At 40.4% G+C, this 27,217-nt stretch overlaps 1 protein-coding gene across 7 annotated transcripts in view; it reads left to right on the top strand.

The window, feature by feature from the left end:
• The window catches only part of neo1a (neogenin 1a), a 135,687-nt gene that overhangs the window by 54,622 nt on the left and 53,848 nt on the right, over positions 1-27,217 (top strand). For all 7 annotated transcript variants that reach the window (XM_026320099.1, XM_026320098.1, XM_026320097.1 and 4 more), the window contains exons 3-4: positions 20,258-20,533; positions 21,725-21,875. In XM_026320099.1, coding sequence (XP_026175884.1) covers positions 20,258-20,533; positions 21,725-21,875 — 427 coding nt within the window. The remainder of the gene's footprint in view (positions 1-20,257; positions 20,534-21,724; positions 21,876-27,217) is intronic.

Genomic DNA, 27,217 nt, shown 5'->3' with positions numbered 1-27,217 from the left:
GAGAAATCTCATCTTAACTGTCTGCTGATTCCCCCACACAGCCATCTCTCCTCCCACTGGCATGGTTTGAGCTCAGCCCTCCGTAAGAATTGCTTGAGGTGAGCCCCACCTCACCACTGCTTAACATGGAAACCCCCAAATGTTGAAAACAGAATTCATTTTGCCCTTTCTCTCTCACTCTTCCCCCATCTTGCAGTCTCTTTATCCTTTGTGACCCCTTCATATGTTAAATATATCTGCTTTTTGTTTTAGATTTCTTCTATTTCTGTGCCTCCTCGTCTCTTTCACCTATTGGCTACTGTGAACATACCCAAAGTCCCTTTATTTTGATATCATAATTCACTCGAATCGAATTTCTCCCTCCCCAGAGCAGTAGAAATTATAAACCAAACACTTGATGTGTCATGTGTGTCGACTCAGATTGAAGCGTGTTCTTCCTCTGATAGAGTTGGATACCCTTTGAAGGATATAGGGGTGCAGGCGGTTTCTTTAATCCCTTTTTTTGATGTATGTCAGTCTGTTTGGGGGGGGGGGGGGGGGGGTTTGCACCCTGAAGGATATGACACTTTGAGAATTTGAAAAAAGCTTGCGTCACTGTTGCACTGCAGTCCTTTATGGTATTGTTGGAGACCCTTTATTGAGCAAACAGCTGATTAATTCGTTGGCGTCTACATATTGTGGATGTCTACATAATTACATATTGTGAAATATTATGATTTGGCACCATATAATGGAATATAATGGATGTCAAGTCTTGAATGGATGAAGACGAGTTGGGATAAAACATCATGCACTGAGCTTGAAGGTTTTTGGTAAATACTTTATGCGTGGCTGCTGTAGCAGGACTAAATGTTCAGCCTCACTAATCGGATGTGTCTTTTGGCGAATCCGATGAAGAAAATCGTACAAACGTGAATACAGATGTAGTCTAATGTCCCACACAGTTATTATTTACAGTGTTTAGTTGGATATTATTTCAACACAACTTCTAAACAGTTGCAGAACACTAATTTATTAAAGATCAGGCACTCTTAAATCTTTAAAGAGATGAATTATTATTAATTATTCAATTAGGTTTTCCTGCTTTGACAGACTCATGTTTACAGTTGTGCTCATAAAATTAGACACCTCTGCTACAATTTGAGAAATATTGCCCACTTTTTTTTGGAAAATATAACTGGACATAAAGAAAGAACATGTGTCTGCCTTTTTAAAATCATAATGACAACTTTTAAAGAAACGTTTTCTGCACGATCTTTTATGTCTTTTAAAAATGGCCAGGATTTCTCAAATTGTACCAAGGATATGTAAACGTATGAGCACAACTGTATATTGTGTAATATCTTTGCTAGCTAAATGTAATCTGTTCATTAAATTTTTACCATCATGGACTTAATAATATTCAGTGCAACACGTTCACTTTTATCCATGTTCCTAAATTGGTCTGTGTTATATCAGTTGTGTTCATTACAGTCAAAATTACATTGTGTTATATTAAAAGGTTTTTCAAATGTTCCTTCGATCCCATTTGTGTCACACCTCGTATCCTTTGAGTTCTGGGTTTTTTATGTTCTGGCCATATTTGTGACTTGCTCTTACATGCACTTTATCTCCTGCACTTTAACCCTCCTGCTCCTGTAGCTGGCCTGGGGAGCCCCTACTTTTATATCTGAGCAGTCATCCTTGTGCACCATGAGCAACAAATCTTGATTTCTTGGATTTGTACTGTACTTGTACAGGTTTTTACAATGTGGCATCAGAGCAACTAAACTTCTTTTTTTACTAACTACATTTTTCTGATCTTTCTTTAATAACACAAACTACATCCAAAGCTTCACAATAATATATACAGTATAACGCAGCAACAACAATTACAGAATCAAATGTTGACTTTAGACGTGTCATTTTTCAGGTTCAGTTCTCTGCTGGACTTGACTTCTGCTAATAATCAGTTTTCTTTGGTGCAGCTACACCATGACACCCTGCATTAGCACAGTAAACTACTATACCTGCAACCAATAATTATTCTCATAAGTAAATCGGTGATTATTTTATTGATTAACTGACTGATTTCTAGGTCGATAAAATGTTAGAAAATAGTGAATATGCCCAAAATCCTCACGTCCAACCAACGTGTTTGTTCAACAAACAGTTTGCAATTCTGGATGACGAAGAAAATCACATTTCCAGCACATTTTGCCATTTTTGCTTAAAATTAACAATTGAAATCAAATCACATTAAAAATTTTAAATGTTGTCAATCAATACTACCACTTCTACTACTAATATTAGTATTAACTGCTAGTACTTCTACTATTACCACCACTCTCTTTCATTTCTCTTTCTCCTTCCTCTTACTGATTCAACCCCGTCTTTTCTTTTTAGATTCTTTACTGCCTTTCACAGCCCTCTATTTTCTCTTTATTGTCCTCTCAGCCCTCCACCTCTCTACTGCTCCAACACGCCCACTGGCATACACCACACACACTCTTGCACTCACCCATTTTGCAGTTCCACAGTGGCTGCACCCAAGTCATAAAGCGCTGAAATGGCAAGCAAACAGTAATAAATCTCAAAAACAACAAAAAACATCTCCCTCATTCTCAGCGGAACCCCAAGAAAGAAATACATTGACCATGTCATTGTTTTCCCCCTAAAAATTTTATCTTTGGTTTGCAAGTGTGTGCATGTAAGTCTTGACTATGTCCACACCAAGCTGGCTAATTTAAAAAGAGCAAATCTTTTCTTGTCCTGCTTTCACTTACTGTCTACAGTTAGTTGGCATTTTACATGGTCATAGTAAAGATTGTTCCACACACACTAGACATCCTAGTCAAACACCAGACAAACCAGTGATTAGATCAACCATCCCACTGCAACATCATTGTATTTCGTGCTCAACTTGAACTTGAGGTCCCATTTATCAGCTGTGAACAAGGCACTAAATAATCCCTGCTTAGTTGTCTGACAACACAAACACTTAAGGGCAAATAAGTTTTGGTAACAAGACACATAAATGATCATGGAAAACAGGAGAGGACTGAATGGAGGTTTAACTGTCAGAGCTTCCTTTTAAATGATTGCTGTCATACACATTTTGTTGTTTGTCAGTTAAAAGAAAAGGGAAATGGACTTTCACTAATAATTTTGTTGCTTCAGTGTGAATGGAAAATTTGAAAAAATGTCCCCAAAATGCCAAATTTCTAAACTTAGTTTTTATTTTTGCAATATGCACCTTGCTGCAGGTATTGTCCATGCAGGTGTGCACATGTCCAGGTGCAGACACTACCCTCTTATGACCAATTAGGTGCTACCTTGCTGCTGAGTGTTGGGGTCGTTGCCATGACGAATGGCTCTGACCCGGAAGCAGGGTCAGGGTCACAGTGGTGTTCCATCATCCTGATTTCCATCTGTCAGCTGGCACAAGTGTGGAGCGATGGAAGCGACAAGATGGGAGAGGCTGCAGATAAAGCAGAGAAGAGAGACCCTGCACTTCCACTGAGGTGCATTAATCATATGTTGGGCTGAAAAATGAAAACATTCAGCTACCCTGGAGCACAAGTAATGAAAAAGGAAAAGAACTAAAATGCTGTTTAAAAAAAAAAGAGCAAAGAAAAAAAAACTGAGCTGATATATCTGGCTGCAAAAGATGAGGTTGTAAAGGAGACAGAAACAGGACTCACAAATGCAACGATTGAGAAAATATGTTGCGGGAAATCTTGGTTGAAGATGGAGCAGTAGGGAAAGATCCATCTGTTTGTTTTTTTTTATGTCTAGAGGACGGCAGGAGGAGAAAAGTGTCGACAGGAGTCTGTTGGGCTGCAGGTAGATGACAGCCTCCATTTTATGTGTATTCACTGACTGATTAGGTCCTCTGGGTAGGTGGAGAGGCTGATGGAGACAGCCCTATCTCTGGTCTCCAGACACCACACTGTCTAGTGTGTGTTTCTTTGTGTTTGTACGTGTGCGTGGGAATGTGCACCCATGTGTTTCATTGTCTCTGTCTGTTTCTGTAATGTTGCTGTGTGATGTCATGTTTTAATGTGAGCTTTAGTCTGATTGTAAGTTCAAAGTTACATTTTTGTGCTTCTTACTGTCGCATGTTGATATTATTACACTGAAACCCAGTGAGTGATCAGTTTACCCCAGAAAGTCACCACAGTGGTCAAAGGACTGTAGCCTTTTAAGGTTTTAATGTTTTTATGTGGTCACCATGTGAAAGGTTAATGTAAACATTGTGTTCTAGAACCACATGCAATGATCCATCCATCCATCATCTATATCCACTTATTCCTATTTAGGGTCCCAGGGATCAGCTGGAGCCTATCCCAGCTCTCTTTGGGTGAAAGGCAGGGGTCCACCCTGGACAGGTCCCCAGTCCATCACAGGGCCACATAGAGACAAACAACCTCACACACTCACACTCACTCCTATGGGCAATTTAGAGTCACCAATCAACCTGACATACATGTTTTTGGACTGTGGGAGGAAACCAGAGTACCTGGAGAAAACCCACACAAGCACAGGGAGAACATGCAGACTCCACACAGAAAGGCCCCTGATGGGTTTCAAACCAGGAACCTTCTTGCTGTGAGGCAACAGTGCTAACCACTCATTCACTATGATGCCACATGCAATGATCTTTCTTTTATAAAATATCTAAATCTTTCAGCAACAAGGCCAGAAATCGGCTGTAGCATCAAACAGATAATGTTATGACTTGTTATGAAAGGAGTCAGGACAGAGCAGTGGAGTGAGGTGTGTACATGATGTACCTGTTAAGGAGGTACACACAGTGAATACTAATTACGCGTGGATGGAATGATGTGAATGAATTGTTCAGCTGTGTTGTAGTGCAAAAATATGTGAAGTGTTTTTAGATTAGGTGGAGTTTGTTACAGTGCCTGCGCCAGAGTGTTTAAAAAGAGTCCAAATGCCAGGGGACATTTTCTTCACTACAATGAAGTTGCAGTTAGAATTCCAAATTAAAGTGTACTGTCCAATTGAACTGAGACCATTTTCAGCCTGTTTCTGTTTCTATGCTCTAGCTGGTGCAATTAGTGTGTTCTAATGAGAGTGATAATTGAGTGCTGCAGTCAGCAGATGAAGATAAACATTGAGCAAAAAGACTTCCCCAACTTGCTCTACTCCTCTGTGTTTTCAGGCCCACTGTTCCCCCATCCCACACCTCAGCTCTTCTGCAAGATGAACCTCTATTCACAACTGTTAGATAATGCATCTCCCAGTATGTTTGAGCCATCCAACACATCAGTGATGATTCTTCATTGCTCAAGGCTTTCCACACGACCTCAGAGATTTTCCTTAAATGCTCTCATTTTCACTCTGGACCCAAAGGATAGAATCGTGGCTTCAGTGAGAATTTGGCTGCTAGCATGACATGTTAATCAGCTTGAGTGTTTTGTCTTTTATAGATGTCGTTCTACCATCTGCTCTGAAATATCTGCTTGTATGTGAGTGGCATAAATTGTAGCCCGTGTCTGCAGTTGTATATGGGTTTTACTTCAAATATACGTCAGAGTCTCCTGAGACTGAATCTGACACGTTCTCCAGATTTCACCAAAGTGATGCAGTAATCAGTAGCTGTTTTTCAGATGTGGTGCTTATCATGTTAAATTGCACATCAGAAGATATTCTTTACACCAGTCAAGTAGACTAAACACTCAGGACTCATCAATCTAACCTGTCAAAGTTAGGAACCATGCACATTTGCATCATGTGTAACTTGGAGGGTTTTAAAATCAAATCATTAATAAACTATACACCACTAGGCAGCCAAACCTGAATTCTTCTGCAGGCCTTTTGTTCTACAGGGCTTGGATTCTTGATATTTACAGTCCTGAGCACAATTACACAGTAATGATGCTTGTGATCCTTGTGTTTTGGCAGGAAACTGGAATGTAATGTTCACTAAATGACCTGGAGGAGATTTGTTTCCACTGCAGCACACAAATCATAACAAACAAATTACTTCTACTATTTTGACTTAGTTCTGAACAGTATTTATTTAATTTTGCTGTGATGTGATGGTTGGCTCGGTGTGTGAGCAGTGTATAGTTCTGAACTGGCAATAATTGTTTTAATGGAAAAAGTCTGGGAGAAAGGATTTAATTTTGCATCAACTACTGAAAAAATGATTTTCATTTCAACAATGCATGATTCACTCATTTCTACCCTGAGGATATGAGGTGATGTAGGCTGCTCATGCACATGGCAAAGTTCACACTGGCGTCAAAACATAACTGCTTTGTGCAGGGAGTTTTACTACCTGGAGAGAACCTTATTTAAAGCTGGGAAAAGTTTTTGCAGCAGGCAGTCATCACTCTTTCAACTTCTCTCAGCCTGCATAAAAAGAGGGCTGCACTTCAGAGAATTTTGTTTATCATCTGCTCTTCATTGACATTCACTGTCCATGTCTCCTTCCTCGCGGTCCTACAGATAGAGATACCTATGGTGTTGCAGACTAGTGTGCTCATCTGCATGGCCCTTTCATCTCGCGGTGGCCGTCCGATTGAGCATGCATGAAGCAGTTTAGGGTTTTCGTATTAAAATGTCCTTATGTTTCAAAGCTAAATTGGGCTTCATAAGTCTTTTGAATCCTGAAAGAGTTGACACTGTTTCTTTTTTTTTTTTTTTCGATGGCTCTTGCCTCACGGAAATCGTTTCAAACGGACCTCTGTATTCATCAGACACACGGGGTAGGCAGAAATAGTGAGACTGAGTGAATTTTTATTTCAGTTTGAAATGGTTCAGTTAGCCTTGAGTTTGGATATTCAAGGCCACTTGTCTTGACACCTGTTCTTTGAAAAGACTTGAGAGTGTGGCTTCAGCAAAAATCATTCCAATATCGATGTGCTCGAGCCTCCTTGTCTATAAGTCCTTCTGGTTTCTGAAGCACTGTCACTAGATGATGACAGGCATATCATGTTTTTTTATGAGATATCCTTTGAAAGATCTATTGTGTGAGAAAATATGTGAATCCAGTGTGACGACAAAGGGATTTCATTTTGCTGCTCTAGATGTAAATAAAATATGTTTGAAATACATATTTTATTCTACTTGGCTTGTGCTGGGGGTGCATAAATATAGTGCAACCATGAGTGTTTCATTGCATTACTGAAACATTACTGCACTGAAGGAACACCTCACTCTGGGCACAGATGGAAAGGACTAGAGAAAAGTGTGAAGTGCTCAGTTGGTGAGCATCTTGGTTTTTTATGCTTCAGAAACCATTAGTTATGGATTCACTTTATTTTTTTTATTTTTTGCACCATCTGAGCAGGTGTCCATATGCATTGAAGTTATCACAAGAACAGTGGACAGGTGAGGTTCGCACTGAATGGGGCAAGGTGTCAGAGGTAACACCTCAAAAAGCATTTCTCTCTGCTGCTACACTCTCTTCCAACCGACTGGATTTCTCTTTCTCCAAAGTGATATATTATGCTGGTGGAAAAGTAAGAAGAGCCACATTTTTCCATTTCCTCCATTTGCCTCAGTACATTATTTTTTCTTTTGTGACAACGTAGTTTTTTTTTTTTTAATCCAGGAATGTCCAGATTTAGCTTGACAGTCTTTAATGCATAGTTAATTTGCATTTTTTTTGGTTGCCAAAGACTCTTTGCATTCCTCACACAATGTAGCTCAAAGCTATCATGGGAGAAAATAAGAGTTTTGAGGGTGCAGGGTGGGTGGGTGGGTGGGTGGTGCTTGCCAAGTGTTCCTATACGTTCTGGAAAGCAACAGGGATGAAAAGAAAATCTGGGAATGAATGGGGCACCGTACGTGTTCTTCATCTGGGAAAAAAGAGACTGGGGAGCTGTTGGAGCCTGTTCAGACCTGCTTGAACACAGACTGCGTCTTTGTGTTCAGGAGCATGACATGTGATGCAGGCAAGACTTGTGTGAGCAAGAGTGAAGTGTGAAAACGGAGTATGATAAACAAGAAGGATGGAAAGCAAGAAAGTGATATACCATGCAGAGAACATAAAGGAACTATGAAAGTGTTGGTGGATCCTCTTTTAACCCAGCTGTCCTGAACTCTGTGTGTAAAGTGATCAGACCTGTCTGCTCCATTCAGTGTACTGCTATTTAAGCTTTTTGATTGGTAGATGCAATCGAATTAAGGGTGTGTGTGTGTGTGCGTGTGTGTGTGTGTGTGTGTGTGTGTGTGTGTGAGCGAGAGCATTCACACACATGATTTCAGGGCAGCATGGAGGGGATTCACTGAGGTGAGTCTGATGAGGCTGATTGATGAAAAAATAATAATACTATAAAGGCTTGTGGTGTTCAAGGCTTCCTGCTGTTAATGCTGATGTGTGGTATTATGGAATTGCATTTTACACAACTGAGTGCATCCTGCTTGGCTTCCTGTTGTATCAGAATAGGATGTTGTGTATGTGCATTCATCCAGACCATAAAACTCCGAGCACAGAGAAGAGCTGGTCTTACTACAGTGGTGAAAATATTTCATTGGCATATTGCATTTTCTGGTCTCTTAGCTTAACCTTTACCATCAGAGTTAAATGCCATTATCCCTTATCCTAACCCTAACCTGGCCCTTATTTTAACCCCAGCTGGAAACACCTTTGCCTTTCTCTTCTCTCTGCATCTTTCCTTTCAGCTTACTTGCACTTTAGCTGCTGTTGCACTTGGAGCAAGTGAGCATGAAGCAATCTTGGATACAGATATTGCATTGAAACATTTATCTGCTCATGATGCCTGGATATATGTTTTAAATCTTTCTTGAGACAAGCGGATTGTGCATCCTTGTACTTAAAGGGCAGAAATATGCCTCCTAGTTTGTAAGCATGGACTACACAAGCACAGAGAGCCGTGAGTTTTTGGCTTCAGATTTTTTTTTTTTTTTGTTAGACAGCACAACGTGCGGGCATATAAATGCTCACATGCTTCCAGTTAAGACTCATCAGATCAGTTTTATTTTATTCAGAATTGTTCAGCACAACATCTGCTCATTTCGAAGGCAATGCACTGCAGATGGATTGGAGTAATTGGTAATGCCACATCGTCAGACCGTCCAGGTGTTTTCGAGATCTGTTCCCTCCTTTTCCATTAGGGTTGAGGGATTGATTAGAGTCCCTTTATTGTGACTTTGTCTTTGTAGCTATTGCCGATATGATCATTTGAATAGCTCTGCCTCGCTTTCCTCTGTGAGCTATTAGGAGAAAAGCCACTGCTGCACATTTACCCTCAGTAAATATATCTATTTCATATTTGCAGATTTAATTTAGCAAAAATAAATAGTGCAGTTATTAGTAGTGTGTAGAGAGTTGGCCACTGAGAATATAATTGCTGCATTTTGTATGAACCTCATTCGAATACAAATCTTGCAGCCTGTTCAGTATGTACTGTGTGTTTTCACTGCTTAGTTAGTTTAGTTGGTATTGTACATAGCATCTGCATCTTACCAGATGTTGCTAATGAACTTTGAAACTGTATTGTGTTTTACGTCTGCATGCCGAGATTGGTTTTCTCATCTTGGCAGATCCCTGGTTTAAATGTGAGAGACTGTACTTGGTCTGCAGTTTCGGCTCGCTGGAGCATCATATGTGAAAAAAATAACATTCATCTCTTAGCTGTTGACAGCCACAGGCAATCCTCTGTTTTCACTGATTAATATAAATTCAAGGGTATAAACTCAGACGTATAATTATCCAACTAATAAGCTATAGCTGAATCTGTACTGGCTTGCCAGCACACAAGCCATATGGATTTTTAATCTTTACATTTTGGTTTTCTATTAGATTCAAGCTTTCAGCTTCTCAGAGTTGATTACACTCTTGACTGTCTGTCACTCAGCCATCAGTCTACTTGTCTTCATTATGTTGAAAGTAATTTTAAACCTATATTATTTGCACACAAAAGAGAAGCAATACTTCAAGCAATAGGAATGGAAAATGCTACAGATGATGTGTATGTATGGTGAGGCGGGGGGGGGGTATAGGACTGCTACCTTATATTAACATGCCACATCCTCCCACCTCTCAACAAGATCAACAATGATGAATGTCCCTGGTCATGCTGATCGACATCGTCACACAGCAGTACAACCAGATGTGTCTTTGAAACATCTGCTCCCAGGCTGCCAGCCCCATTCTCATGGACATGTAGGCCTGTACTCCTGCAGATATAGACAGATATAGACCTTCTCTCTATTAGATCCTGTGCTGAGAATACGGCTCTGTGAAGAAACTCATCTATCTCACAATAGATTCTTAGCAGCGTTTACGCCTGCTTTTCTAACCTGCACTTTAAAAGATAATTCCCCTTAAGTTCAGGAATCTCACAGATGCTTTGTGTAGCATGATCGACTGCCTGAGCTGCCTAATTGTATCTAAAGCCCAATTCATCATCAAAAATGCCACAAATCGATTCTGCCATTTTCTACATTTCACAATGTTTACAAGACGTGTCTATTGGTGCAAATGTTTATGCTTAGCAGTCCTCTTTACATGGCTCACTCCTAATCTCACTGATGCAGAAAATGTTTTTGTTCTAGCATAGCTTTACTGGGGTGTAATTTGAAGAAGACACCCACACGTTTTAAAGATAAGTACTCAGTTGTTCTGAAGAATAGGTATTTAGTCTTTGACTCATTTGCATTTAGCTCTTATAGATCAGTGGAAAAGAAGAGGGCTTTGTGAAAAGTGGTGTGCTCGTTTATCATTGTGCTATGATGATAAACTGCAGGTTAGTGTGCTGGTAAGAGAAGGTGGTTTGCTATTAAGGGTAGGATTCAAACTAAATGCTACCCTGAGGTCCTAGTTTTTCTTTGGACTTGGATCTGTCTACAATGCTTTCCGTCTTCTGTTCTCCCCTCTCTGACCCTTACTTCATCAATTCTGCTGAGAAAAGTGCTCAGTTTTCTTCTGGCCTCATTCTCCATCCATCTCATTTCCCTGCTAGCTGCACTTGCACGACTGGAGCATAAACAGAGCAACAGGGCTGTTGATAACATCTACAGATGTGCCGCCAACAGCCCCAGATAAGAACCAGCAGCAGCATGCCCCTCTCTAGCAAACAATAGAGCTCCCACTGATATGTGTGGTGGGAAGATGGAGCATTGAGGGGAGGGGTGATAGGAATGGGTGGAAACTTGACTGAATGTGACTTGGAGAGTAATGGAGGGAGTGAGAAAGAAATAAATGAGTGGCAGAGTAGAGGCAGAAAAATTGGACAGAGAGGTGGATGGTGCTGCAGGGAGGGAAGGGGGGCAGAACGAAGGGGAGAGGTTATCCCGTCAGCTTCTATCTATGTGTCGATCAACAGCAGGACAGGGGTGTGTTTGGCTGCTTCATCTGAATGGCCTGTTGAGCTAGTTCAGGGTGGAGGGGCCCCTTCATTCCAGTGGGGGGGGCCTTGAGGAAGCAAGCACTTGGCGAAAGATATGAGGAGGGGCCAGCTGTAGCTGCTCTTTATGGTACCTGTGCCGGATTTGATTGACATCTCCCTCATATTCCCACAGGGGACTCCACAGACAGTGGAGGCTGCTCTGTTGAGCTTCTCTCTGCGTCCTCTCTTACCTCTCACCTCCTCTCCTCTTCTCTCTGATAAGGGAGCGAGGGAAGGGGGGGAGGGTGAGACAAAAAAGAAAGAGTGAAGGGAAGCACATGCGAAGTGCCAACACATTTATCTGCGCTCGAGCAATGGGAGCAGCCGCTACCACGGTCACCCATGGCAACGACCTCTGCAGAAGGTTAGCCTCAAAATGGGCCAAGAATGAGCTAAATTCCCAGTGATAAAATGAGACACCTTAACATGATTAAGTGCCTTAATGCAATCAGTATTGTTTGAGCTACAGCCCAATTACCTGTAATGAAAAGGGGCTTTTTTTTCCTGTAGGTGCTGTGGAGTGGTAGCATGGCTGGAGGTCTGACTGAACAGCTAATATACACACGGGAAGTAGAGGAGATGTTATGTGCTGAGAGGAAAGATTAGACACTTACAGGATCCTGCAGAAATATTAGGTTCTGCAGCAGCACAAGTGGCCCCAACTCAAACATTCCAGTGGAGCTGACACGATTAATTAACTGAGTCAACAGAAGATTAATCAGCAACTGTGTTGATAATTAATCATTTCAAGTCATTTTTCAGTTTCTTAAATGTGATGGCTTGGTCTTTTTCTCATTTTAAATATATGAGCTGAAGTTCTGAGAAACTGTGAAGAGCTTTTTCACAATTTTGTAACAGTTTGTAGTCCAAGTGATTAATTGTAAATCAAAAAACTATGCAACAGACAGTGAGAATAGGCATTAATGATAGGCTTACAGTTACTCCCAGTTACTTATTCATTTAAGAAGCAGCTTTTTCATCTGTGAGATCATGTTTTACAGTGGCATCTTGAAAACTGATAAATGACCCAGGCCGTGTGGGTGCGGTTTCTGCCCGAATGGCTCGTAACAACTATTGACGGTTTCTGTCTGTGTGGAAAAGATTACACAGACACTCATCAATTTCATTTTGCCAGTTATAGCAAGCACTCGCTGTATCCATGTTGTAGTGTGTGTAAAGCTTTTTTGGAAGTAATAATTAGAGTTTGCTAATGTAACAATTGATAGTAGTACCTAACTGTTTTGTGATTAATCAGATATTTCATTTGTCAAATGGTCATTTTTGTTTGGTTTGTTTATCCATTAACACTTTTCAATTGATTTTCTATATCACAATATAATATTACTTTTTACATGCTGTTGAGAGATGATTTCATTTCATTTGAATTGCCCTTTGCAAAATAATCAGATGAAATGAAATGTTCACAAATGAAATGCTAGTTCTTCCTTGAATCATCTGTACTGTAGACACATCAGTAACTACCTACTAAACATGACTTGACATGTGTAAAAATGTTTTAATTTGAAATGAAATTGAAACTAACATTTTCTAAAGGAAAACTGAATGTCCTTTTCATTGATGTTTCCATGGCAACTGGCCAGGCCCTATCATGGGTTTGTCTCCATGCATCGCCATTCACGAGCCTCCTCGTAGTCTCTGTCGCTTCTTACAAAAGGCAAACCGTGCCAGCAGTCTCGTCCTGATGTGTCATGTTCCATATAGATACACTTGGCTGTGATTTTATTGTAGGTGGCTCTGGTCCCCCACCCCACCCCAGCAGCATATGCAACTAGACAAGAAGTCAAGCAATCGGACAAGCAACTTGTCAGACTAATACAATGCACGATAGGAGAGGCTGGTTACTGACATTTGTTTAAAACAGATATTTTACAGTGATTGCCTTTTAAAGTGCTTGTTGTATTGCCTGTCCTGCTGAGCGTAGCTGTAAAAACAAAGCAAGAAATCACTTCTGCAGTGAGTGAGAAATGTAGTGATCAGACGGAGGTGACTTCTTGCCTCAGTTGTACTCTAAACAGCAGCTGCACCTCGGGGCCCATCCACTGATAGCCATAAACGTTTAGAAGGGCGTTCTTTGCACAACATCTGGTCTGCACACAGAGTGGTTTAGCAGTTAAAATATCCCTCTCCAGGCTGAGAGCTATCTTAGAGGTGAATCCCTGCAGAGCCAGCCTAACAAACTTAAAGCTGTCTGTTGGCTGAGGATCAAGGTGTTGAACACAATACTACTACTCCAACAGGCTTCTGTTTGCATCTTTATTTTCAACAATGAAATGCTATATTTTTTTTATTGTCTTGAGGTTGTCACAGTGGAAATTTACCAATAAGTTGATGTGTCATACATGGACACCAGCTGTCGTTTAAGGTTTGTACTGTGCTCTCTTCAAACGGCGACTGGTTACAAGGTCGGGATATGCTCTTTCTGTCATCTCCTGCACCCGGGAACCATTTTTACAGCCCAGTAGATAAAATAAGAACCCTTGTCTGAGGCTGACTCTTGTGGAACACCACACATCCATCTCCTGTCTATCCTGCTGATGAGTGTACACAACACAAGCATTTCTGTGTCAGGGTGTGTGTATGTTTCTGTGGTTGCCATTGTTCGGCACACATATCACAGCATTTAAAAGTACTGATTCATTGTCAACTCACTATCTTTCCGTGGATTAACTCATTGTCCTTCACATGTTTCAGTCTGCCAAAGGGTCACTGTAATAAGCAGTTGTATTTTTAGCTCGGCTGTAAACTGGTGTGCTGCAGCCTTTTAGTTTAACAAACAGCAGTTTGACTCAGATGAAAATACAACGAATACAAATGATCCAGCATCATTTCTGTCATGGCAGTCACTCCCAGTCACCTCAATCAGCTGGTAAGAAGAAGACAAATATGTTGTGATGACACAGACCACACTGTGCATTTCATCATTTCCTCTCCATGTCAGCCTTGTCAGGCTTCATACATGATGAAGTACCTCAGTGACTTCTTTATTAGATCCCAACACACAGTCTTTAATTAATCCTGTTTTCCTTTCTGTCAGTCTTAGGCGACCTCCCACCTGTCGCCTGCTGACAGGATGAAGCAGTTACCTTTTTCCTCTGGAGCGACTTAAGAAAATCAGCACACATCTTCTAAACTATAGCACTGACATGACTTTTAAAATGTGTTTTCCTCCCTGCCTTCAGCTTTGTTTAGCATAAACTAACTTGTAATGTATTTTTAAATGAACAGCCTTAAACACTCAACAGCATTAAAACGTTCCCAGTTTTGACCACACCCTGTGTTTGTATTAGCCTTAAAAATAAAACCAAAAATAATCAAAAGCCACTAATCCAGAATGCCTATTGGGCTAGAATATAATGAGTCCTGCTGTAACATGCAGTAGCACTTAAGAACACCACCAAAGCACCACCACCCCCAAAGCTAAATTTCACAATGATCTAGGCTGCATTAGCAAGCTAGAAGAATCTTTTTTTTTTTTCCTGTGTACCAATAAACCCTGAAGTGCCTTTACTAAGAGTGATAATGGGGAGAGAACTGTGTTGTGCTTTTGTTTTGTAGGAAATGCCTTAGAGTATTTGAGTGGGTTTTTGCAACACAGTGCAATCTAAGTTGTTTAACAAAACAAAGGAGGAGTTTTTTATGTATCACATTGGTATTTGCTGCCTATGAGCATCCATGATCGCCACTTACTAAATGTGTAGTGTCAACAAAATGATAAGCTTTACCAAGATGGGGTCTAGTGCAGTTATTAGTTGGTACAGATATACCTAAACTCTGGTCAAGTGTTTTTCATTATGCTTGACAGAGAATTAATGCTTAAATCATGTATTTACCAAAAACATGATATATCAATAAAGAGTGGATATTTGACTTTAGGTTTAAGAATGTAAGCTGAAGTATGTTGAGTGAATAGCATGAGTTACTGTAATAGAGTAAGCCAATAGAATATTCTCCCCTGAAGCCCTGAAACCTTCAATTAGGGAATTAATTATCACTTAGGCAGCAGCTGGCTTTAAAGGGAGCATGAAAAGATAGAAGCACTGAACTGAATAAAGCAAAGTACATATTGTACAGGGGAATTTTACAGCGGGGAAATACATTTAGACCTTGTCTAAGCACTTCTCAAAGCCAGTATATCAAAAGGACTTCACTGTTTTTCTTTTTTTTTTTTTGGACTACTTTATTACTCTGTCACTCCCCCTTTCACTCTGTGCCTCAGATTTTCATTGGCATGGGATGGATGTCTTCACACTCTAACTTACTCTTTGTCCAGGGTTGGACACCTTTCACCTCACCAATTGAAACTGGTCTTCCTTTTTTCACTCAGCCAACTCTATTTGTCTGGTGAAATTCATAAATGCAGCAATTATAGGACTTTGATTTTTGCCTTTGTGTCTACAGGTTGCAAAACTGTAGCCTAATAAATGTCATTACAAAGGAGGACTATGCTGAAGGGAAAGAGGGAGTTAGAGAAAATGCCAAACTCTACGCCCTTTGAATGGTCATATACTGGTAAATATCAATTTATAACAGTCAGTGCATTGTAGGAATTATTCTGACACTCTACACTTTCATTTACTTTTTTAGTGTACCCACTTTCCTTCAACCTGACCTGTGTACTTCAACTTTAGGTATTGATTTTCAGCGTTCCTCAGAATGACTTTCAGGAATTCAGAGAGAAAGAAAGAGAGAGAAGTGGTGGAAATAATAGTGTGATAAGAATGAGCATCCCAATTGTTGCTGTATTATATTCTGGTCTGCTGGTTCTGACTGGCTTTGTGCCTCCTTTGTGACATATTTCTTTCTTCTCACTGTTCATGGCTGCTAAATGTCAGCTGTGAGTACAGTTGTTGTTTGAGTGAATAGATTTTTATTGGAAGTATTAACTGTGTCTGCTTTTGATGTTTTCTTTCTTTCTTTTTTCATGTTCACATTCTCACAGTAGAAAATGAGTTATTTCATGTTACCCGTCCACTTTGTCCTGTCAGAGCCATATAAGGAGGCACAGCCCTCTAGGCATCTCCAAAATGTAAGCCAGCCTTGATGCTTTCCACATTTACTTAATGCTGCACTGTGTGAAAATATGTAACACAGAGTACAGTTGTATATCTGATCCAAGGTGAAAGGCAGCCATTCAGCATTCGGTTACTAATTCAGCTGATTCTAGAGGGAGATCCTTAAAACCTCCTGCATATTCCATTAAGCTACTCATTGTTATTCTATACCTGATTTTAATTAAGTATTGTAGGAACCCAACTGTGTGATATAAGTGTGTGTCTGTGTATGTGCATGCGTGACTGCCCTCGGTTTTACTCCGAGGCGGGGTAGACAGTCGTTACGCCTGTTTGTAACTCTGCAGCACAATTCTTTCCTGCTAATCTCCACCCAGTGATGGACACATTCATTCATTAGCATTCATATGATTTTAAGCTCTGCTGGCAAAGCCAAGCGGATGATGTAAAGTTTGGTGAATATAACCAAACGCTCTTCACAAAGGAAGCATTTGGTGTTGCCACTGGATTACCAACTTTATTTTCCAGCAAGTGCTGTTTGGAGGCACAATAAAATCAGCACACTTACATTTTGCTCTCATTTATGTTGTTATGAACAAAAATGGCTTTCCATTAGAAGAAAACTCTTTCCACTCTTGTGCTTTGACCACTGAGACATTATAGCTCTCTTGGAATCATACTCTGGTAATAAGTGCTAAGATTGGCAGTACATCACTTCCGGTCAATAGATGGTGCCGAGCAAGACTGTGGAAAATGAAGCCCCCACCCAGTGGATTTAAATGGAAAGTTGTGATTAATGTGGATCAATAGTATGTGCATCGATACTTGCCATTTCCCATCTGCAATGCCCTGCGGTGACCTACGCTTGATGCGCACACGTGCACTTTAGCTTGTGCACATAACACACATATATATTCTAAACATCATAACATGAAGCTTCCATGTCATTAACACTGGCTGTTACAAAATGGCATGGCTAAGTCATTACTGTGTGAGCAGTGATCCCCAAACACAATCTCTCTCACACACACACACACACACACACACACACACACACACACACACACACACACACACAAAATCAAGACAGTAAGTTGATGAACTCAGCCTGGAGATGTGATGAGGCTGGTGGAACAACGGATTAGTCGACTGAGACCTGGAAGCACAGGCGAGTCACTGCAGATGGTCAACAATCTAAAGCTGTGAGAAGACAATGTTTTCTGTTCTCTCTTCTGTTGAAGTATAATTTCATGTTTCATGTCTGCAGATTAATTTCAGGCCCCCCTCCTGTGTCCTCTTTAGGCCAAATGTCAAGCCTCAAGCCATTTCACAAAGTTGTGGCTATATCTCTAGCTGTTAGACCTGGGGCACATTAACTCAGGGCAATTATCTTCAGCCTCATCTTTCGAAATGTCATTGCTCTGAAGGATTTCTCTCCCAGTGTAGGGAACACAATCAAAAGTTTAACATGCCAATTAAAGGCTGTCCACGCCCCTTCGATATCACATGGAACATTTTGGCAAAAGACTAAGACACCTGTGTTTTTTGATTTATTTTTTTCTTCTCAGAGTAACTACATGTATTTGATTTGCTTTGTGGATACATGAAGAGTACGAGTTTTGACTTGTGCAGTCTAAGCTAATATCTTTTTGTGTAAAATCAGTCAAATCAGCTTATTTGTATGTTGAGCAGATGCATATTACCTATCAGGACATATTCTTTAATTAGAAGAATGAAGTTTATTAAGAAGAGCCTTGGTCAAGGAGGTGACCAAGGTCTTATCATCCTCTGCAGACGTGTGAGCTGTGCCAGAGAACAACCATTTCAGCAGCACTCCATCAATCAGGCCTTTATGGTAGAGCGCTTAGATGGAATTTACTTTGAGCAAAGGGCATGACAGCCCGCTTGGAGTTTGTCAGCAGCATTTAAAAGACTCTGAAAGCACGAGGAGAAGATTTTCTGGCCCGATGAGACAAAAATCTTACTCTTTTGGTAGCACTCCAATCTCAGTGTCATCACCTGCCTAATACTATCCCTATGGGGAGGCATGGTGGTGGCAAGATGACGATAAGGGACTGGGGATGAGGAGAGACCAGAAGATGGTATTTCGCAGATGCTCCGCATTCAGTGTGAGATATTTGGATTTTTCAAAAAAAAATGTTTTCACTCTGTTGCATTGAGTGTAGATTGTTGGGCAAACATTTTATGATGTGGTGGGCATTTGTATTCATTAAATGAAATCTACAACAAAATAGTGGTCTAATACTTTAAGCAACTGTGAATCTCCCCCCATGTAAGTACTCACTCTGCACTATAGCATAAATAAGAACAAGCATCTAAATGGCTCAACTCTTTTCCATCCTACCATAATTACACAGAAGGCGATTGACAGCTTTGTAAAATATTATTGTTGGCATCAGCTAAGCCTATATTAGCCAAGCTAGTTCGGTGAGATATACTCAGAACAGCTCTGTGCATTGGCCCAGGCTTCGGGGTCTTTAGCTGTTGGGCTCCTTATCTTAAAGTGTGATTTACTCTGGAGCCCTGGCAGGGGATTTGAAGAGCCATCCCAAGGTGAGAAGGGGCAGAGATGCCACGTCATCACTTCCTGTGTAAGAGCACCGTTACATCAGGCAAGCTGGCATTCATAAATAAATGAAAACACACTGAGACCAGCATTATTCCTTCATCTTTAATCACACATGCCATATTTTTAATCCATTAATTTCTCTAACACGCACACGCATCTGCAAGAAGACAACATCAGTCAGGCCAAATCTCAAGAGCCCCCTCTATGGTAATAACTCAGCATGATGTTCTTTTTATTGTGGATGGAGAGGCCTTCTCACTTTTTAAAAACAACCCTTCATTTTTCACTAATAAACCCAAGAATACCATTTGCAGTTTGCACATTGTAAGTTTTTTATAATTGACGCCATTGTGTGCGATTGTTTCAAAGGCAACCCGCAAGTGTTGGTTTCATATCGATGAATTCAAATGCAGGAAATAATTATTTTGTGCTGAGATGAAAGTCGGGCTACAGCAGCACAAACAGCCTGTGGACCCAGCCTTTTTTAATTAGTGTTGTGTGTCTTCTGCTCTGCGTGGCAAATTAACATCCACCACTGAGGATAAGTGATTGCGCTATACAACTGTGTGTGGGTGGTTGTGTGTGTTTCAGGATTTGTGTGTGCAAAGGTTTGGGGTCGGGTTGCTTTTTCTGACCTCATCCACTCCTGAGAGTCAATCCTGGATATGGATTGTAAGATGCCACTTGTTACCTGTTGTAGTTCAAAAGATGGAACCAAATAAACATTTTGTGATATTTTTAAATATATAGTTTCATTTTTCTGACTTCCCTGTTAAAGACCAGATTCATTCTGTTTGTTTTTTCAGTCTGCTTCAGTAAAAATGTGACTTCCTTCCTAATGATTTTAAAATAAATATCAATGAAAGCTCAACTCAGTTAATTTAAAACTATATTGTCCATATAAGAGAAATAGCTATAAATCTGTCATGATTCCTTCAGAGCAATTGGAAGAGGTAAGGATCTGTAAGTGATGACATTACTGTAAATGTAACTAAAGCAATAAGGCTTGGTTAAATCTTTAGGATTTCATAAGATAAAATATTCATGACTAAATAAGCAACAATCAAAGATAAAGTACAGATAAAAAAATAGGTATCATATATCAAGAATCAGATTTGATTGACTATGAATAAACAAACAAAAAAATGTCAGATTCTTATTAAAATGTTGCTACATCCTTACTATTGTCACAAGTTTCCAACTAAATATGTGTCACTTTGTTTGGTGTGGAAGTTAGTCTTGGTTTTACCTCCTTGACTTGTCCTTTTCAGGTATGCCCAGGTTTGCCAGCCAACCAGCACCAGCCACTGTGCGTGTAGGGGAGAATCATGTGATGGCATGTGAGGTCAACTCAGATCTGGTGGCTTTCACCCGGTGGGAGAAAGATCGTCAGCCGCTGGAGCTGAGCAGCAGTTTGGTCCAGCTGCCCAGCGGAGCCTTGGTGATCAGTAATGCCTCTGAGGCCGACGCCGGACTCTACCGCTGTCTGGTGGAAAATGTGGGCTCATCCAAGTCCAGCGACGAGGCCCAGCTCCAGATAGTGCCAGGTAAATTGAGCACATAAAATGATTCAGATAAGTGAGTCACAAGACGTAGGACTTCACAGTCGTAACACTCACAAACTGGAATGATAACAAACTGGAATGATAACAGATTTTTGGGGCATTGTACTTCCGTTGTTATCATCATGAAAGAATTTATTCTGCTTGTCCTTAGTTATGACCAGTTAATCGAACAATTCCAGATCCATGATTACAGTGCTATTATGTTAGAGCTTCTAGGCTGTTTTACTCTCTGTTGTGCTGTAAATTGAAATGAATATATAGTTCAGTCGAGTACTTGATTACAGAGGTGCATGGTATAAACTCTGGGTTGCTCATTACCTCTGCTATGAGGAAGTCCTCCAAACTATATAATGCCGAAAGGAGAGGTGGAGCAGTTGTAGCTCAAAAGGGTTTTAAATTCCATTGTGGCAAATGTTTCGTCTCGCTTCTCTAGAAGTTTTATTTACTGAGTTGTTAAGCACCAGGCCCCTGGTAGCACATAGGAGATATTAGAGGTCATAAATCAGTTCCCAACAAGAATGCAATGGGGGTGTTTATCGCTATATGTGGCTGACTTGCTAAAGGCTAGATGCCTACAGAAAGCTCAAAAAAGCTGGATGCTACCAGATGTAGGAACATCAGAAATACGTTTTCCGTCATTTGGTTCCTTTTAAGTCACCACAAATCAGCCTGGGAATTAAGTAACATGGATGTTTTCTTGCAGAGATACATTAAAAGTTGACAAAGGGCAAAGAATGAAATTAATTTTGTACTTTTTTGTTTTTGGAATTAAAATCCTGGTTGAGGCTTTTTAGATTTATGATCGAAGCCCAAGCTCACAGGGTTATAATAAAGATGACTCTCTGCAGTTACTTTGCAGAGACACAGGCCTTTCTAGTTATTGCAGGATGCTACTCAGGCACTTAGATGTAGCTGGAGTTATGTGGGATCACTTTGAACTTCTAAAGAGCTGAAACTTCATCTGTCTCAGACATCAACGTAGACATTATTCATCTGACCAGTCTTGGTTTTGGGGTTTGGGTGTCAATAAAGACTGCCTTTCATACATGTTTTCTTTTGAAGTTCATAAGACAGATGACACCCATTAACAAAGACGTTTGCTGCTCTGCTTCACTTACTCAACCCCAGTCTTAACCTCAGTCCTAACCCTGACATTTCTTTCTCTTATCTAAGAAACTGGAGAAGAGAGGAAGCCGGCATTCCTGGTTCAGCCTGCGTCTGTGACGAAAGTGGCGGGCACCAGTGTGCTGCTGCCTTGCGTGGTGACTGGGTACCCTGTGCCGCACGTCCGTTGGATGTTTGGGGACAAGCTGCTAGAAGAAAGGTGTGTACACAAACTCTGTAAATTGGATTTGCCTTATCTTTTCGATCCTCTTGAGAAATGGAAAGGGTGTCCTTGAGACAGGTTCTGTCTTTTCTCATGTAAAATTGATGTACTATAACATTTTTTGAGAGACCTTTCAAAATCACCTTTACCCATCAAAGTAGTTCATCTAAAGACGTACACTTCTCACACGTTCCAAGCTTTGAAAAGCAACACAAACCCTGTTGTACCTAACCTGTTTGTCCTGGCTTCAGTTTGTCAAAGTGCTAATACTATTCATCCGCTGCTACCCAGAGAGCCGGCAGGGAGAGCTGGATGTGCCAAAAGAGCCACTTCAGCTGGGAGTCGAAGCTCCGGGGTTGCCAGCTGAAGGGAAGTTCACAAATTAGGAGCTGAGAGAGAGTATCACAGTGCCTGTGCTCTCATTCCTATGGCTCTCATTAGCTCAGGCAGAGCAGCTCAAATCCCTTGGAGAGAATTGCATTCGACATGGGAAGTTTGATTCTCACCAATTAAAGAAGCACTTTGTTTACTTAACACGTCTGTACCAGTTCTGCAGAGTAATAACTTTGCAACTTGTGGGATCAACAGAAAATGGAAGAAATAAGGCTCATTCATCTAAATCCACCCCATAATGGGCTTTCTGCCTTCAGTGAAATTGAACGTAAGGTCATCATTATGGTAACTACAAGGCTCCGGTGTGGTGCTAGCTAGAATACCATTATACTTCCCAACGTTAGGTTCTCAGCGCAGCACCATATCTTAAGCTAAGTGTCTTTTATGCCTATAGAAGTATCTGTGAGCTGTAGCTGCCTAAAAATGTACTTATTAATCTACTTTGTATCAATTACAGAACACTATCCGTTGTGCATACCAGCTCCCTCCCCAAGGATGTCTCTATTCATAATTAGCAAGCATGCTCTGAACAGTCAGGGAAGTCTTTGCAGCACTGCAGGACCTCCATGCTCCTGCCTTCAGAGAAGAAATGTATTGTGTGGGGGAATATATTACTGTCACTGTTCTTTTGATTTTACTGTGACACGGACAATTAAAAAGAATACAAGTGGAACTTTCTTTTTTCTCCTTGAGAGTCTTGTGTCCCTCTCAGGCTTTACATAAGAGATAGAAGAACAGCTGTCAATTAAAAATTGGTGTAGCTTGCAGTGCAGGGGAATCTGCAAAGACTGTCTAATTGGTCTTTGGTCCACGGCACAAACTGGGCCTTGAAAGTGGTGACGCCAGAGCTGTAGACATGAGATGAAAGTTTATTGTGAAGGCAGTGGCTCACTAACAGCAGGGATTATCGCACTGAGCTTTTGCTGCTAATGCTTCAACTTGGTCACATGTCTTGTTTTGTTTCTGCACCTCTCACTTCCTGCGCTCACAATAGCAGGTAACGTCATTTACCCAAAATGAATAAAGCATAAAACACTGTACTTTAGATAAACTGATTCTTTGGTGTCTGATTCTCCGCAGTAATTCTTAACTGGTCGTCCCATTAAGTCACTGACTCCTCAGCAGCACTTTAGGACACTTTATAACAACAGTGCAATCCTTCAAAAGTCATTTAAAACTGTGCCATGAAAGGGATTTCTGTCCTCAGATGGATTTCTGTTGTAAGACTTTGAAGAGTCTCATTAGTATGTTATTCAGAACCTGTCAGAAGGCTGACATCGCTGTTTCTTTTGTATCACCTGTCCGTATTGTCATGTTGGACTTAGCTCTTTGATGTTTGTGATGACAGATGGGGACAGAGCAAGGACTTGAAATGGAAATTTAGAAGAGGTGCATGTTTAATTCCTAGTTACAGAGATCTTAATTTCTTTCCGTGGAGTTACTGTATCTAACTCTTGAAAGTCATATTATATGTTTTTCTTTATTATTAGATATTTTGAGCTGGGCTCTGTGTCAGACCAGGCAACTATAGCCATAAATTCTTGTTGTGGTTATGACAAGTACCACATACTGCTAGGCCTGCTGTTCGATTCCTGGTCAGGGGACCTCAGTTAAATGTCACATGTCTCTCTCTGCCCCAGTTTCTTCCCTTTTTCTAGTGAATTGTTGAATAAAAGTAAAATGACAAAAAATAATCTAAAAAAAAAAAACAAAAACAGAAGAAGTGCATACTAGTTTTGAGTTAGAATTGAGGACAGCTATCATAGAGGACGACAGAAAAAGCCTGACATGCTTGTCCTTGTCAGGGCATCGTGAGTTGTTTCTGACGGATGTGTTGGTTGTCTTCCACCATGACACTTTACACAGGCTAAAACTAGCAACTGTCATGCCCCACACTCTCAAATGTTGAGTCAGACTATTATCAGGGTGACATTGTATAGTCTAATCCCAGTTTTAACTGATAGAAATGAATATGTGTTTTGTGTGTTTGGCCAATTAGATTGCTTTGTGTTTTTTAAATCTAAATGCAGCTTTCTAAAGAAGAATAGGGGTTACTGCTTGAGATATCTGCACATATTTCTTTCACTTGAATAGAAGATTGACATTGCAGTTTCCATAATGATAACATGTTCTATTGTAACATGCTGCTTATGTATTCATTGGTGTCCTGATCCTACTCTCTAATTCAGTTGGGCTTTGAGCAAGTCTATTGCCAAGGACACCGAGCTCACCATTTATTCTGATTAAGCTCAACTGCACCATGACATCACGTAATACTTAAAGCCGCACAGCCAACATGTTGAAAATACATTCCTAGTCAATGCCCTGTGTGCCATCGATTGCATCCCCAGCTGACAGTATGTGCAGAGGAGCAGGTCTTTGGATTTCTCGCACATGCTGCTCCTGATGACAATCATGAAAAGGACAGTCATCTTTTATACTTGGGAGTATCACTCTATCACCTAATAGAATTCTTCAGCAGTCAATAAAATGGCTGAATTATGCATGTCGGCCAGCAACAGGGAATTGACAGAGCATGTAAATCAACTCCCTCCCAAAGCCTCCAAGCCATCCGTCTCCTCTCCTGCTTGTCTTCTGCCTTCATTTAAATATGATTGCTCATATTGCATTTACTTGTGTATGAAGACAGAAGCATGGTGTGCAGAATTTGTTTGCAATTGGACCATTATTGGACTGCAGTCTAACCCCCTGTCTCTCTCTCTCTCTCTCACACACACACACACACACACACACACACACACACACACCTTATTCACTTTTTTTCTGGATGAGATGGAGAAAATGAATACACACACATGTACTGAATAAATGCGTCAGTTTAGTGTGCCACCATGGGAGCACACAACAACATGAAGGAAATGGAAAATAGGTTTTTAACCTGTTGTCCATGCAGTTGTCCCATATATTTAAAAGTAAAAGCCCAAAAATATTAATATCAATAAGGCTTTGAATCAAGCTGATAGTTTGTGTCATCATATCTAATGCTGTAGCAGCAGGTGTGAATAAAACCATCACAGTTTTGAGAATCCTGCCTTCTGCATTTTTCTCCCTAACTAATATTCCTTTATTATACAGTGGGTGATCTCAGCAATATGCCCTGATTTCTTTATTTCCAAGAAAATTACATTAAAGCAAACATCATAAAAAAACAGTCCTGTTGGTTTGGGTAATACCTGGTTACTGACGGGAAGATCAAATATGTTTTAATAGTGCTGATGCAGGGAGTTGTGTTTGAAATGACGTGTGCATTGACCATTGGCAGCAGCAAACAACACCAATCACAAGGTGTTTAGATCTTATTATTAATTATTATTATTAATCGTTAAGGGTTAGAGCTTTAATGTCCAACGCTTTCACAAAAGAAATTTTGTAGTAGATATATTCCAGAGGAATAGTAATGATGTGAACCAGCAATTTTATAATGGTTTAAAGATTTTGATAGCTCTTGCAATGCTGCATGCACACAAAGAAGAACTGATTGCTTCTCTTTAAAATACAGCATGGCCATTTGCCATTTAAATTTTCCTCTAAGCTAAAAATCCTTCAGATGCAATCATCCGTAATTGTCGGTATTTTTTGAGTGAAGTCACAATGTGACACTCAAAACTTTAACCTATTTTGTTCTCCACATCCTTTTAAGTGCACTTAAATTAACACCCACATCGCACAGCTGATGTCACTGACTTTTTAAATTCTCACTTTCTGTTTTCAAACCAATTTCTAGACATTTTGCACCACTGAGATCTTTACATGGCCACTGCAATAAAGAATCCTGTCAGAGATACAACTTAAAAATCTTAATGGCCTATGATTTAAACTTGCTCCTTTCTTCAAAGTAACTATTAGTGAGGTTAATGGAAAATGTCCACCTTCTTCTAAACTCATCCTACAACAGCAGCTAATAGTTTTTAGTGATGCGGCAGATTTCAGTGGGGAGGATTGTTTCAGCTGACAAATACAGTACAACAGACCTGATTAAAAGAGCATTGTATCTGTCACTGTAAACTCCATCTCCCACAAACCATCCACCTCTGCCCTCGACTTGCTACCTAACTCCACCCACCAGAACACACTAAAGGCAGGATAAGACATTATCTCACCACTTAGCACAAACCCAGAGTGCACAGTCTTTCATCCTGCCCTGCATGAGCTTACAGAGGTGGTCACTCTCTGTGCTGTGAGGCTGCGGCTAAAAGCGACGCCTCATATTAACAAACAGGCCCATCTCTTCAACTAGTTACCTCATTAACACATATACAGGCAAGTGCTCTAACGAGTCTGCAGTGATGTTCACCTGTGATCAGCTGCGTTTAACCAGTCTGCAGAAACATAAAGGTAGAAACATGAAGTAGTTAGTGGTGTATCTATGTATCTACTGTATATGTATTTGTAAAGTGTGAATGAAACCATAGAAATATGTCTTAATAAACTGCAGTGTCACTGCTAAATGCAACAAGAGTTAAGACCCAATTGAACTGTTCTGCTCTGTTTCCATCATTTAGAGAAGGTGGCATTTACAGTAGCTCTCTAGTGCCCCACATTTTGCCTTGTACATATTTTCAAAATTCTGCTTAGGAACTCACATTTCTAAAATGATAGATGGCAGCAGCACAGTGGGTTAAGGTAATGGAGTGGTTTTGCTGGCATGTGGATGAGAAAACATGACAAGGAAAATGGTTTTCTAGCAGTGGTGGATCCTTTAATGAATGTCCCTCCGTTTCCAGCGAATCACTGGTTGTCTTTAAAGCACGTCTCATGTCATGATATCTGTTCTTCCACTGTGCAATCTAGATATTTGTTCTTCCGTCGTGCAATCTAGTCGTATTTTGTTCAAAGGTAGGAATTGAGGATAAGAGAAATTCATTGACGGTTAGTCTTTAGCTGCTTTTTTTTGTTAAAGGTACCAAGAAACTCTACTTATGCAC

The sequence above is a fragment of the Mastacembelus armatus genome, chromosome 3 (assembly GCF_900324485.2).
Source record: "Mastacembelus armatus chromosome 3, fMasArm1.2, whole genome shotgun sequence".
Lineage (NCBI taxonomy): Eukaryota > Metazoa > Chordata > Actinopteri > Synbranchiformes > Mastacembelidae > Mastacembelus > Mastacembelus armatus.
Note: the sequence above shows the minus strand (reverse complement) of the source record. Positions and strands in the feature narration are given on the sequence as shown.